Below are 15227 nucleotides of genomic sequence, written 5' to 3' on the forward strand. Positions count from 1 at the left end.
TAAATATAACCAGGCCTCCGCAAAATAACAACAAAAAATATAGGACACCCTTCTTTACTGTAACTTAAAAATCCTACGATGAATAAACCCATCAAAAAGTAGCGATACGTAACTCCATACGAAGTTTTAACTCACTGTTTTAATAAATGAAAAAATAATGTTTATCCTATATTTGGTAGAAATGAATCTGACGGACTCAATAAATATTAAGTCCGTCAGATTCACCTAGTTTGGCTAAAATATTTATTAAGTCCGTAATTCTCCGTCCACACTTCATTTCATTACAATACTTCAATTCATTTTATTTATAAAAAAGATAACTTTCGCAAGCATTTGCGGCGCTGTCTGAGTTTGATAGCCAACACAACGACTTTGCAAAACCCTCATTTAACTTGAGACAATACAACGATATAATGACCAATATTTGTTCAAAGTTTACTCTCATCCAAGTATTTTAATAAAAACTCTGCAAAAGGAACCTTCGCGCTCTCAGTAAAGGTGTGTATTTGCATGATTTTAATTAAATCCTTCTTGCTTTGAAAGTTACAAAAAGTCATTTTTACAATGAACTAGCATTAGAATAGTAGGAAAGTCGTGTATTAGTTTTCAAAGGTTAGAATGAATTTCTTGGCTTGCTTTTTTTTATTGCTAAAAAATTATAATTTCTCGTTTTATAATTAAAAAATAAATTTACAACAGATTATAATCGACTGCAACGAGTGGTTGAGGTTACCATGTGTCACCCCATTTTGGGCGCGACGCGACGTGTCTTGCGCTCGATCCTTGCGTATGAGAAGCGATAGTATGATCAATGAATACTTGTCCTGAGTTTGGGTCTAGTTGGTCCGGTCTAGTCTAGTTGGGTTGGTCTTCGTCTAAGTGACTTGAATTCTTGTGAGGCGGCACAGGGATTAAATTCCTAAATATGCTAGTTGCTTTTTTGTTAGCAAAAAATGTTGTGTACGGTTATAATGTAATGGCTAACTATTTTCGACAAGTGAACTGTATTTTCAAACATAATTTTAGTATTAACTGAAGACAATTTTCATTCTTTTCATTCACTCTCACCATATAACAACACATTATCTCCTAAGAAATATATTCAACCGACACAAGTATAGCTACATTGGCTTAGCCGGAGGGCGACGACCGCGGGTCATTAACTCAATGCTCATTTAATATAGTGAAAGGGCAGAAGGAAAACAGTAGGATTAACTGAGACCGGGAAAAAGTGGCGCTTCAAGTCTTTATTGATACGAGAAGATTTGGGTCATAATACTTCTGGCGGACATCAGACTGATTCTCAAGAGTTCATTTTCGATATGATAGCGAAATAAAGATAATAAAGGAAAAGGGGAAATGGGTTCTTTGTGAAGAGTTTTAGTATATAGTGTAGTAAGAGTTAAGTAAGAATTGTAGTTAAAAGGACAAGTGTGGGTCTAAAAGTGTAGAATAGGCTAGAAAACATTAGATGTGGCATTTAATTTTACAAACCCCAAATACGTAGAAAATGTGATTAATATTCTGGCTATTAAAATTAATTGTAACAACGAGTTCTACGTAGCACGTAGCACTACGGTACAGTGCTACGACGTAAAGCGTAGCGCTATGAAAAGCGTCCAAAAACGAGTGAACTCATTCATAAACATAAGACGGTATAAAATATTATGGGACCAAGTCAGTGGCGACCAGTCGTCGGTACATAATAGGCTTTAATCCCCTCATGCGTGTTTAACAGTTGGATTACTCGATTAGCCACCCTCAAAATTTTTAACGACGAAATTCAAAATTCAGCGTTCTTTTAATTGACCGAAAAGGCCTGTCACAGAGCGAACCCCAAAAGTTTTAAGCTATAATATTTATTCATATTCGTTTTTGTCCTCCTCAGGGAATTATGATGTTAAGTAGGCAGTGTAGCGACGCTTTTAAACATGCCATTGATTTAATGAGTGTTGTGTTTTAGGTGGTGAATGTGTAATAGAAAATAAATGGTAATTAAAAATGTAGATTAGGGTGTGTTATAAATTTGTCCTTCCTTAAAATCCATGTTTCATAACTATTTTTACAGAGTTCCTCGTCATTTTTTTTTTCTAAAAATTGTTTTACATAGTCAACCTAGATTAAAAAAAAACTAAACATCAACCGTCACAAAAAATACAACCAACAAATTAACCTTACAAAATACAAAACATTAACATTTATCACTTAAATATATTCTGTTAAAGGCCTCAAAAGTTTCGCAACAAAAAAGGCACAAATGCCGTAGTCTTTATTCAATACCTTTGTGGAACTTGACGCCGAGTCGGCGAGTCAAAGTGGGCCCGAACAGCGAGTGTGAAAATGAAAAGCGTTCTTGTTTAGGCTTAAATGCAGACTTGAGACGAAAAGTCAGTATTAAGTAACTTTGTAAAACTAATAAACAACAATTTATATTGCGAAATTTTCGATTGAACTTGTCAACGTGCAAGAATTTCTGTGTCTTTTAGCGTGACAAATTTTGTGTTCAAACTTTATATAAAGCCATCAAATAAATTTATCGTAATTATGGGCCTTATCGAACAGAAGTTTTTGGAATAAAATGTAGGTACAATAGACAGAGGATTTTAAAAGTTTTATTCCGTGTTTTTTGAGTTTTTAATCCATTTGGTGAACTGATCAAACAGTTATCAACCAAAATTCGTTATCCTGATTGATAGCAATTTAACAACGTGTCATCCTGAGGATCCAGTAGTTATTTAAAATCTCGAAAGCTTTATCTAAAAGTAATATTCTTTGGGCTGCAAAAAAGAGCGTTTACTACTTGAATTAAAGTAAAAAATATATTTTCTGAAATAAATAAACTTAATTTCGAAACTTGACTTGTTAATTCTTGCAAGGCACATCTGATTAAAGTGTTTTTAGAGGGGCGACCGCGTGCGGTTTTCAAACTTTAACCAAGAGCTCTACCACAATTGCTTAGAGTAATTCAGTTTAAAGCGTGGAAGTGAGAAAGCGCGCTACAATGTAGAGCGCCGACCTTCTTCAACAACGGCAACAGTATTTCCTTAGGATTTGTTGGTAGGAACCTACGTCGAGCAATTAACTGGCGCTCAGAGGACGGGCTACACTTTAATTGTAATCAAAACATCAGAGTAGTTACACTACCTTCACAACTCTATACATCGCACCGAATTTAATTACGACTCGGCAAAGAAACTGTTCATTAAACTGACGTTATAAATGTACGAAAATGGAAAGCCGTAATTACTTATATTTTTGGAAACTTGGACTTGTCTATCGTGTATGTTAACCTTGTCAATATTAACGATCGATGATGTCATAAAAAAACTCATAATCACAATCTATTCAAATTATTACATAAGATACGAAACCCCAAAGTAATAACATTACCATAGGTACTCCTCTTAAAGTAAAACAACCCACAGACATTCTTAGACCGAACTATCCCTAACTAACAAACTTTAACATGGAATCAATTCGAGTTAATGTTATAATATCATATTGCAGTATAAAGGTGCTGAAATTGGGGCGAGAGGACCTACCTGCTTACTAAATTCATTCGGGTAGGCAAATCCAGAAAACCACATATGGCTTGTGAAGTTTCCCGGCGTGAACCAATTAACCTCTAGAGAGAAACTCCCTCAGGTATTAAACAAAATTGACTCCAATATAATTTTACATTCGGTTGGTAGCCGAAAATGAGATTTAACCTAGGATAGACATAAACGTAGACCCTACGAGTAATGAAAAATTAAATTAACACGTTATGTGCTATGAAGCTCAAGATTTTACCTTTGTAGTTGAGACTAAATATCTTGTGTTGAGTAACTGACAAAGCGTAAATATTTGAGTTTATAATTTAATGTAATTATTTCAAAGTACAACGTGTCTCATCAGACCTTGTTCATTTTGTGAAAACTAATTAAACAACTTTTAAGAAAACTGAAAAAAAAAATGAAATGAAATATTCCCAATTAAAGAGTCCAATAAAATATTCCCTCAACTTGTATCAAAATAAACAGATACGACTATACACGCGTTTTAAATTTAATCAAAAATATCTTGATATCCCCATAATTTTCAATGCTCTACATTTTATTTTACTTTTATGCATTAACTTGACTACAAAATGATTATCCGAGTATCGGACATTATATATTCCCTCAGTATATCGCAATACACGACGACACAGCAAAAAGTATTTACAGTTTATCAACTTTTCACTTCGGCCCGGATTAAGTCCGTCAGCTGTCACTTAGGCCCGAAACCGGCCGAAGCTATTTTGATGCGCGGATGGCACTGTAATCATATTCTGGAAACAAAACGACAATTAAATTGGGTCGTCGTACCACTATTGACGTTCGGACATTTTGAGCTATCGCCAAAATATTGTTGGAAAATCGAACCTTTATTTTTTTAATTTATTTAGGGATGAATGTAGTTTTTCGTCGTTGATTCGCCAAGATGGAAAAAAATTGAACTTTGACAGAATGTACCATCCTTATGTAAAGTGCGTAATAGTTTTAAAAGTAACCACCTATATATGTGTTATCTATGATAAAATACAGCTAATATGTTAATCGGGGATCTCAACTACCTCGATATTTTGATTCAAATTTAACTCTAACCGCTAACAGGCTATTCCACAGCTTTGGCCACAAATCCTTGAATTTGGACAATCTCGTATCATTTTTCTGTTTAAAAGACTGAGTTTATTAACGGTTCTTCTCCGTTTAGGACCACGCTCAAGCGTCACTAGTTATGTAATCTGACGTTTTTTGAGCGACTGTTTTAGGCCTAATAGAAATAAACATAAATGATCTAGATCTTTACCAAAATTAATTTTACCATTTTACCTTGAAATAGTAACAAACGTACAAACTTCTCCATTACAACATCAGAGTGTACAACCTTAGAATTACCACACAATGTTCGCGACCTAAATACAAAAGTATCTATAGCGGTAAGTTCGTAGCGAGTCATTGAATCGACTCCGCTTAGAGTTATCGGAATTGAAATAGTTATACAAACTATTCCCTAGAAGATAAATAATGTGCTTAGTTACGGTAAGACAATTGCTATCAATTATATTGTAGCTGTTGAGAATTGACCCGCAATAGCACAGGGCTCCAGTTAGGTTGGTCTTGTAGAGTTGTACTTGTATTTTTTTTTTGCTTATCTCTCTAAGCTGACTGGTCTAGACTGTGTAATTCTGGATTTTATTTTAAAGTTACCTTCAAAAAGAGGCAATATCCTGACTATCTCCCTCGAATCGCCGTGTATGGTTTGCGTTGGCTCAATTAGTACGCTTGACGACACTGTAAATAATTTTCTAACTATCTCATTAGAAATTATCATAAAATGTAATTTTAACTTATGAAATCTGATTCATCATTAACATCAAAGAATATTACCTCAAGAAAAATGTGATCAACTCTATACCCTCTTACGAACCAAATTACAAAACTAGAGAACCGAAAAAAACATCTACCATAAAAAAAATACAAAACATTATTTTTTCATTCCTATGCTAAAGCAACGAAACCACAAACTAAAACGTTATCCTTCGTAATATTTACTATCAATAACAGCACAACAGCATAATGCAAGACGCTTTAACCGAACCTATGTAATTTGCTTATATTTGTGGATCGAATTCAGCCAGTTGAGTTGGTGTTCAGCGGTGGTTCAGTCACGCACGGCTGCAATCCGCCGGAAATCTATGAATTTGCCCTATTACCCGAGTCCCGGGCCGTTTCCATACAGCCGTACTAAAATTACAGGCTGCAAAACCATATAGATATCATTCATTGATACGGGATAACGCTATATAATAAAAAGAAAAAAAAAAAAAAACAAAAAAATATTTGTTAAATATTTTTGTTTTTACATGGCAATAGATGCCGCAGTTATGTAGACAATGCCAGCCAGTATTTATTAACGTCATCATATTTATAACAAACCTTTTTATTGTTTATAAAATACTCTTTTTGATTTGTTGTTATTAGGATAACCTGGTTTGGATTTTGCGTTAGTATAATAACATTGATTTTAGTTTCGTTTCCTAGAAAACATCGTTAGTTATATTTTATTAAATATTGTATAGTAAGCTATACAACATTTAGTAAAATATACCTAACGAATTATAGAGTTTGACATTATTATATTTCAAGGAACGATGTTTTTTGTCATATTACCATAAGAACGCCCAGGGGCCTAATGCGACGTCCGAAAGTAATATAATCGCGGGTGCTAGGAGAGGACAGAAGGAGATGCTATTGTAAGCAGTGCAAAGCGCTGTTACGCTTCCACAACCTAATCATATTACCTTAAGACGTTGTATTAGATCCTCTTGAACAGAAGTCGGGAACCCAATCAGACTTTTAAAACTTTGCACAAGCAAATTCAATGAGTCCTCATTTATGTATTGCCGACATATAATGTATTGATGGTACATCAATAGAACAATGAAGTAGAACATATTTTCTATTTAAAACACTCGGAAAAAATATCGTGTTTTCTGAGTGTTTGGAATAGGAAGAGTAATGTTTATCCCCTTTGGCTTGGTATTATCTTAAGGTTGTGTTTTTTTTTCCTGCACTACGGAATCAAAATCCCTGAAGCAGGAAATTATTGTGTCGTTATGTGATTATAACAATGAAAACTAGCCACTATTAATTCAGGGTGGGTTGTAAAGGCCAAACAGACAGTTGTGTCTTTTATATTCAGCAACCAGCATCATTCTGTATTAAGCGCAATCCCGAAAAAAATACGGAAATAACAAAATGGAAAAATCATTCATTATTTGACAATTGCAGATATAAAACACTGTGGTAAATATTTTCATTCATAGAAAAATACAATAAAATTGACACAGACATAACTGGTTACAATAAAAACTGATATTGAAACAATCGCCATATTTCAGGGAATCATTTGAATCACGAGTATTTCATATTGTTTCGGCAATAAAGGAAAGATTGTGAAAAACCCTAATAAAAGTTTCATGTTATGTATTATAGTAGGCATTATACCGATGTCTGTTTCTACTCGTATGTCAAGACGTATTCAGACTATGTTTATTATGAAAAAAAAAACAAAAGATCCAAACTAAAATGTTTGATTTTTAGTACTTAGGCAGATTTAAACAAAAAGCTTCAGAAACGTTTAATCAAAAATCAAGTGACTCCTGTTTCGAAGTTCTACGTAAAAAATGGCCAAGTCCGAAACTTTGTCTCAAATATTTTTTCCTGTAATTATTAAGATTTATTCTTAATACCACTTTCTTAATCATTTTTTTTAGCAAGACCTAGATATCAAATTATAACTGTACCGATAACCTTCACTCAAAGAAAAAGTAGAAAAAACGAAAAGTGTTAGACGAAAACTTATTAACACTCCTAAAATATGAAAACAAATGCGCTACAGTGCCTACCAGTATAAAACCTTTTAGCGTCAAACTAAGAGATCCCATACAATTTTTGGTTAACGATGAAGCCAAAAGTTCTAGAAGCAAACTATGTCTAAAATCCCACAGTTTACGAGTGAATGGGTCGCTCAGTAAAATACTACGCCGTGTTAAACCACCTGAGCCTTTAAAATTATGATTGTACTACATTATATTGTATTATGATTATGTTACTGAGAGTTTGAATATAGACAGAAATAATATAATTAAATCATGGATTGAAACGTTATAGGTATGGATAGATAGATAATTTGGCCGTTTTATCTGTACCCGAATTCATTTTTCCTTTTCCAGTCTTTATTATCCTTCTGCTGGACTAAAGTCGCCACTAAGTAGCAACATTACCTCAGACTACTCATCGCTGCACTACTTTAAGTCATCTCAGAAAACTTTTAAAGTATGTCATTTAATATTAATAACCGAATGATAAATGCACGACTTATGCTTCTTATTATAATAATGACCTGCGTGAAGCGGAGTCATCATTATTTATTTAACAATGCTTTCCTCACACTTATTTATCGGGAATTCCGACTAGTATCGGAAAAAGCCAGAGTCCTTAATCATGGGCAATAAATACGTATGAGTAAACCGTCATTAAACAAATCATAATTCTTTTTTTTCTAAATTACCGGAAAACAGCAACAAAATGTAAAACAGTGAAAGTGACGCGTATAAAAACTTCAAACAATAAGACATGTATAATATTTCTCAAAACATACCTCCCCCGCAGATATAAAAGGGATTGTTCAAAAAACGTAATTCAGAAAGTTGTACGTAACATTAGCGAAATGTAACTACCGTAAATGCTCGTTTGTGTCGCGATTGATAAAGTTGCCGCTATATAAACAAACAAGTACAATGATTTATGTTAGTCTTAGTCCGCTCGTTGTGAAATTACAAAGTTTTCCGTACAAAATTTTCTAAAATTCTAAAGTGTCCCCCGTTTCTGTCTCCCCCTCTCTCCCCTCCCACTCTGCTTGCCGTTGTCTCTAAAACTGAGGAGTTTGCGAGCCGGTTTAACTTAGTAGCGCCTTAAATATAAATTTCACAAGTTCGCTTCACGAATGAAGGAATGGAGTAACGGTGTTATGTCGTAGCTCAACAAGTTAGCAGAAATTTTAACTTTTGTATACTTGAAGTAATGGCTCCTGTTAAAGGATGTGAGCTTCCTCATCAAATAATAATTGATATACGTACGTAACGTGCTATACACCGCATGAACCAACTCAAGATGCTTTTAAATATAACTTAGAAATGGAAGACTTATAAGAAAGTTTTTTAAAGTAAGTTATTTGCATCTTCTATAGACGCTCAAAAGTTATATTATACATAGCTATTTGGTGTAATCATTAAGGTTAATCTTCAAGCAACATGAATAAATCTATACAATCACCATCATATCAACGTATCGCAGTCCACTTCCAACAATAGCACAAGTAAATTCAGCTTTAGTATAACAACTAAAATTAAATTGTTATTCAATAGACAAACGAACGGGCATCTAGTATCGTGTCGAAGTTGTATCTTGCCGCAAACAATTAGCAGTGCGGGAGTGTGGGTCTCGGTCGGCCAACGGTAGCGGCGGTGACGGCTAGAACCGCCTCCGACCGGCTCAAACCGCCTCGTACCGGTTGATACCGCCTCGAACCGGCGTGAACCGGCTGCACTCAACTCATGTTCAGCATTAGACGGTACAAGGGATGCTTTGTTCAAGTTCGGTATTACACCCGGGAAATATAGTGGGATGTTCGGATCACATCGGGCTTTCGACACCAGAGACCGTTATAGAAACCATGCGATGATATGTTTGTTCTTGAATTAAACTACCAGTAACATTACGTTTAGTGTAGGATAACATTGTTTTGGTGAAAGTATTATAGTCTTTGTACAGTTTATGATATTTTCGTGCTTATGTCCAATAAATAAAAATGCAGCATTTTAAAATGATTTTAAAAACTGATCGAGTGTGAGTGAAATAGAAAAAAACCCCAAATAAAAATCTGAAGAATCAAGTCTTATATCCATAGCTCTATTACTGAAATAAGTTATATTTTTTTAGCATGGCTATTTAATAATACCCCTTAAGTAGGTACACACATCTATATATATCGGCAAACAACAAAATTTTCCATATCTATATAACAACATATTAACCAGTATCCAAGTCTCCAACGTCGAAATATCTTGCTAACTAAACAATGCGAACACAATAAGCATTCCCCAAAACATCTTATATTTACAGTAACAGGTACCACTGACTATTGTCGCCACTAGTTTCCTTCTAATCGGTACCAGTCTATTGTTGCATAGTTCTATGTACAGATCAGAAGAGTAGAGGGAAGCGACACTTGGGTAGCCTGTGTGTCAGAATTAAGAGACCGCGATCAATATATTATTAGCTATATGAATATTATGAATGATGTGAATCGTTGTTTTCTTTTAAATAAATGTCGAAATTGTCCGGTTTGAAATGCAAATACGACGGTTAAAATTAAAAATATGACTTGTGATTTGCTTGTTTGTCATTTTTAGTTAGATACGTTAGTAATGTTGATTTTTTCTCCGAGAAATTAAGTTCTGGTCCAATCTCCAATGCATTGAACTGACAAGAGTCAAAGTAGCGTCACTTATCAAAACAATATTTCACTGTCGTACATCACAAGTTTTTTTCTCCTCTGGTTTATTACTATGACAATAAATGACACTTCCAGTTATTCTCTATTCCACGGTTCTATATCTTAAGTTCGTATTGCCCGAGTTGTTGTGTAATGGCCGATTCCAATAACGTATCCTCAGTAACCGATATCTTGTTATGAACGATAAATAGTAGACTTCTATCTATCCTTATTTTGCGTTCCACAAGTGACGATAACGTCTATCGAGACATCGACATCTGTAGATAAGCTCAACTATCCAGCCCTCCCAAACGTTTTGTTACTACAAAAGCTACAAAAAAAAGCAACGTCGAAACAAATATTATTTCATATAACTTTTCTATAAAACAATACAAATTGATCGAATTTAAGCATTGGATATATCTTTATGCTAAAATATTTTTTTCTTCATAGTTATGTTTCATTGTCATTATTTTATCAAACAAATATTTGGCGCATAAAACGGAAGTACGAAACGTAGTCAAGTGTCAATTTAACTATTCAAGTTTGAAGTTTCAAATTTTCAACCGTCAACGCTACCGCTCCTATTGTTGTGATATCAAGTTTTTTTTACATTATAATGAGCACTGTAAGTATTACCAGACATTATTATATACGTGCCTATACAAGTGACGGAGGCTTTTTAGTAAATTACCCACGAAATTATCTTGCAAACTAAATAAACCTCGGAACAATATTTTTTTGTCTTTCTTTACTTATAATTAGGATCAACACTGTATTTAATATTTGTTTGGTTTTCAGACAAAAGGTGTACCTTTAGCTAAAGATGAGGTGGCCTTGCTAATTGACCTTATTGAAGCTAATAAGGTGATTACAAGCAAGGCTACAAACGCTGCCAATAATCAGCTTAAAGAAGCTGCCTGGACTAAAATTACAGGAGCATTCAATGCATCTGTATCAAGTTACCCGCGAAGAACAGAGCAACTTAAATTGAAATGGGAGAATTTAAAAAAAACTGCTCGTAAAAGATCTACCAAAATTAGGATGAACCAAATTAAGGTAGTCATTTCGTCCTTACTCTTGTGTATTTTTATATACATAGATGACATCTAGGTATATAAAAATGAATCAACACATTGTGTTAATAATATAATGTATCTACACTTGCAGACAGGTGGTGGCAAGCCAGAATACATTCCACCAGATGATGCACTGGACAGAGTGGCATCCATTTTAGGTGCAACATGTGAGGGTTACACTGTATCATTTGGAGGAGATGCTGAGGTGACGGTAGATTCCGAGGTGACGGTAGATTCCGAGGTTTTGAATGATGGTGGTGTCGAAAATGAGATTGAATCATCAGGGAATATCCAACAGCTGGTTGTGACAAGTCCGAAACCAAAGAAATTCTTTTTTAAATCTCCCAGTGGCAACAATATTAGTATGTATCTACTGTCAGCAATTGTTCGCAATTGTATATGATAAAACACAAACATATTTAACTGCTAAGTACTCATAGATTAATATATCGACAAAATATAGTTATTAATAATTATTTAAAATAAGTGTTTGCATGCTATGTATAGGTCAAATGTTTGTTACTAATATTTTATATAAGACCTTAAATACCCAACTATTTGATGCAATATTGCATTTGGGTAATTCACATTTATATGGATGTGTAATCTAAACAGTTTTTAGTACATTTGGGATGGTCTGGAAAAACTAATGTACATTATTGCAATAAAACCAATTTTTTAAGTAATAATTATATTTATTTTCAGATAAAGAAAAACGTAGGCTACTGGATGATGACATAAGGACTCGAGCTGCACGAAATCAAGCTATTGCTGATTATTATATTACTAAAAAGAAGAAATTAGAATTAGAAATAGAACACATGGAATTAACAAATAAAAAGTTAAAATTAGACTTAGAGCAAAATAAAGAAGTATTAAAATAAAGTTTTGTTTTTCTTTATTGAATGAACTTACAATTACACTTCAATTCACAGTTATTCACTCAAATCAAATCTGGAACAAATAAAATATACCTAACATTAATCATGTATGTGTCATCATGCATGCAGTTATTGAAATGAAAGACATGGGATCACAAATAACTTACTCTCCAAAGTAATTGTTTATCAAGTCTTGTCGCTCATCAATATTATTGTCACTAGGTTCATGTAACACCATATTAACAAAGGATATATTTCTGAAAAAATAAATTACTAACAGCAGTTTTGTTTAAGCGAAATCTATACGTGAATTCGCTACTGTTTAATTCGTTCATATGGTTTACGCGGGTCTTGTTATTTTTATGGGATTCTTCTTCAAAATCACTGTCCCAATCAGATAATTCCATTAACATGGATAAATCACTTTCACTAGACTCGGACATACTAGAAACACTGCACTTCTACGAATGTATTTGAAAGATAGTTTACGATATATTTGCATATCCCTGCAATTCGACGGATTGACAAATTTGGTTATCTCTTGTATTGACATCACTGACAGATAGCTATCAAAAGGATATTGGGACGCATAATGTTGCAATTTCATAGAAATATCTATCTGCGTTAAGAGATAGACCCTCCCAACGATAGATAGCGTATGGCGGTTAGTTGTCATACCCATCAGTATTATATTGGAACATCAAAACCGATGATAGATAGAATTTTCTATCTTTAGTAGGCCAAAACTGGTGATAGATAAGTTATTGGAATCGGCCGTAAGTCGATACGGCGGAATTTCACAACATTTAAGTGAAACGATTCCCACCTGCGATATTAAAAGCGGTTGAAAGCAGTTATTACTAAGCTCCGTTGTTTTGTTTTATATTATTTAATCAGAACTGCTGATAACAGAATCTAGTTGTACTGTTTTAGTAAGTTGTGGTTCTAGATTATATACATTTGTAGTGATTTTAACAAATGAAATGGTTTGATTGTTTAAAATGAATAAACTTTTATAGTAATCGTTTCACAGAATCCACATATTGAATAATTCTATTCAAAGAAAACATATAATTTGTTTTTTTTTTTGCATTTAGGAATTCGACACAACAATTGTGTATTCAAAGATAAAAAAAAGTTAATTTTTGCCGCGGTCCCTGACATTTACATAGACAAAAACACACAATAAATCAGAATAAAAACAATCAAACAAATTACAAAAATACCTTAACACTTAGGGTGTTAAGGTATTTTTCCCAAATCCATATTTATCCCAAACTGCCTTCATGACAAACTTAACGAATCGAGAAGCGAATTAAGCCTTGCACTAGTACCTACATTTGTCCATTAGCAACGTGCGACGGACATACCACATTTCTGTTCATGTCGAAGTTAACACCTAATAGCTTAGCGCCAGTGGAACCGCACTGAATTGACTCGCCAGACTCGAACCGGCGTCATTGCATTACGCACCTCTGCCTAAAGGCATGCAGACAGTGTGGTTGGTTAAGTTTAACGTACGTAGAAATTGACGAAATGGATTGGGGGAATCTTTGTTTGTTTGTTTGTTTGATATAAAATATTTGGTGTTGATGAAAAGTTCTGTTTTGTGAATCGTTATATTTTTTTTTTCTTTTTTATCCTCTATCAAAAAGTTATTGGCCATACATCGCTTTAAGCACGTTTTATTAAATTAAATTAAATACCAACATTATTTCAATCAAGTAATTATGGTATTTTCCCTACTTTATTAATTGGATGTTAATTAAATACTCTATTTCAATCGACAAGTTTTGAGCTGCTATCAAAAAAGCTATCAAAAAGGTATTCTTACCAAAATTACAAAATTTGGATCTAGAACGAAGTATCAGAGTTCACAATCCCCAAACGAATTCTTCTTATTCCTGAGTTATTTTAAAACTACAATTCGACTATCATTCAACATTCAAACTTAAACACACAACTTGTTACAACTTTAGAGGATGTAATGGTGCCAATCAAAGTAAAAAACTCCGAAAATTAGCGAAATTAGGTTTAATATAATAATTAGAAGTTACACGGACAATGGTTGTCAGGCAAGTGAACGATGACATTGAATATTACTAATACGCGCCGAAACGCCTATGCAATTTGCAATAGTTACATGTTTCACAACTTTTTGCTATTCATTTAGAACAGGCGTTTACGCCTGAACATATTCCCGGCCGTTGAAAGGTAGTTTCAACCGTTTAAATCTTCAGCTGAGGGAAGTTTGCAGAGGCGCACAAAGGCGCGTCGCACGCAGCCCTTGGTGGTGAGGACGTCTGCCACTCTGGATATCCCGTCAGGTCCGGGTATGAGACGAAGTACGCGGCCGAGTTTCCAAGTGAGAGGGGGCGCGTTGTCATCCGCTAGCAGCACCATATCTCCCACGTCCAGCTTTGACGTGTTTGTCCGCCATTTTGTCCTTTGTTGTAATTCAGAGAGGTATTCCTTCTGCCACCTTCTCCAGAAATGTTGCCTCAGCTTCTCAAGGCGCATATAGCGTCGCAATTGGCCTTCCTTCACGTCTTCCAGGTTTGGTGTTGGCAGAGCGATCAGCGGTCGGCCAATGATGAAATGTCCTGGGGAGAGGGAAAGGAGGTCGTTGGGACTGGATGAGAGGGGACACAAGGGACGGCTATTGAGAATCGCCTCCACTTGTGCGAATAAAGTAGACAGTTCCTCGAACGTCAAGTGACATTCGCCTAAAACTCGTCGTAACAAATGTTTTGCCGACTTAACCCCGGCTTCCCATATGCCACCAAAATGAGGAGTGTAAGCCGGAATGAATTTAAAATTTATAGATTGCTGACTTGCAAAGTCAACTAAAGGTTCATTTTTCTGTTTGATGAACGAGCCTATTTCTTTCGCGGCAGCTACAAAATTAGTACCATTATCACTAAATATTTCAGTTGGCTTGCCACGACGAGATATAAATCGTTTTAATGACATTATAAATGCATCCTTTGTTAAGTCACTGACTGCTTCAAGGTGTATACATTTATAACGAAGGCAAACAAAAAGACATAAGTAACATTTTACAATGCGACAGCCTCGTCCTTTACGGTTAACTATGTAAAATGGGCCAGCAAAGTCAAGGCCAACGGATAAAAATGGATAGTCTGGCGTTATTCGTTGAGACGGTAAATTACCCATTTTA

At 34.6% G+C, this 15227-nt stretch overlaps 2 protein-coding genes across 2 annotated transcripts; one reads left to right on the top strand and one right to left on the bottom strand.

Annotated features, from left to right (window-relative positions):
* Positions 1–10869: 10869 nt before the first annotated feature.
* On the top strand, positions 10870–12283 carry LOC113498789 (the record flags this gene model as incomplete). The annotated part of the gene is made up of 3 exons (XM_026878933.1): positions 10870–11145; positions 11257–11527; positions 11871–12283. Coding segments are annotated over 3 exons (726 nt in total), but the record flags the coding sequence as incomplete, so codon positions are not given.
* A 1782-nt stretch (positions 12284–14065) lies between these two features.
* Positions 14066–15019, bottom strand: LOC113498790. Its single transcript, XM_026878935.1, has one exon. It carries the CDS (start codon positions 15017–15019, stop codon positions 14267–14269), a length of 753 nt encoding a protein of 250 aa, XP_026734736.1. The 3' UTR covers positions 14066–14266.
* Positions 15020–15227: the final 208 nt, after the last annotated feature.

This window comes from Trichoplusia ni, chromosome 11, assembly GCF_003590095.1.
Source record: "Trichoplusia ni isolate ovarian cell line Hi5 chromosome 11, tn1, whole genome shotgun sequence".
NCBI lineage: Eukaryota > Metazoa > Arthropoda > Insecta > Lepidoptera > Noctuidae > Trichoplusia > Trichoplusia ni.

Coding starts and splice junctions, on each gene's coding strand:
- LOC113498790 (XM_026878935.1), bottom strand. CDS start 15,019: ATGTCATTAAAACGATTTATATCTCGTCGTGGCAAGCCAACTGAAATA.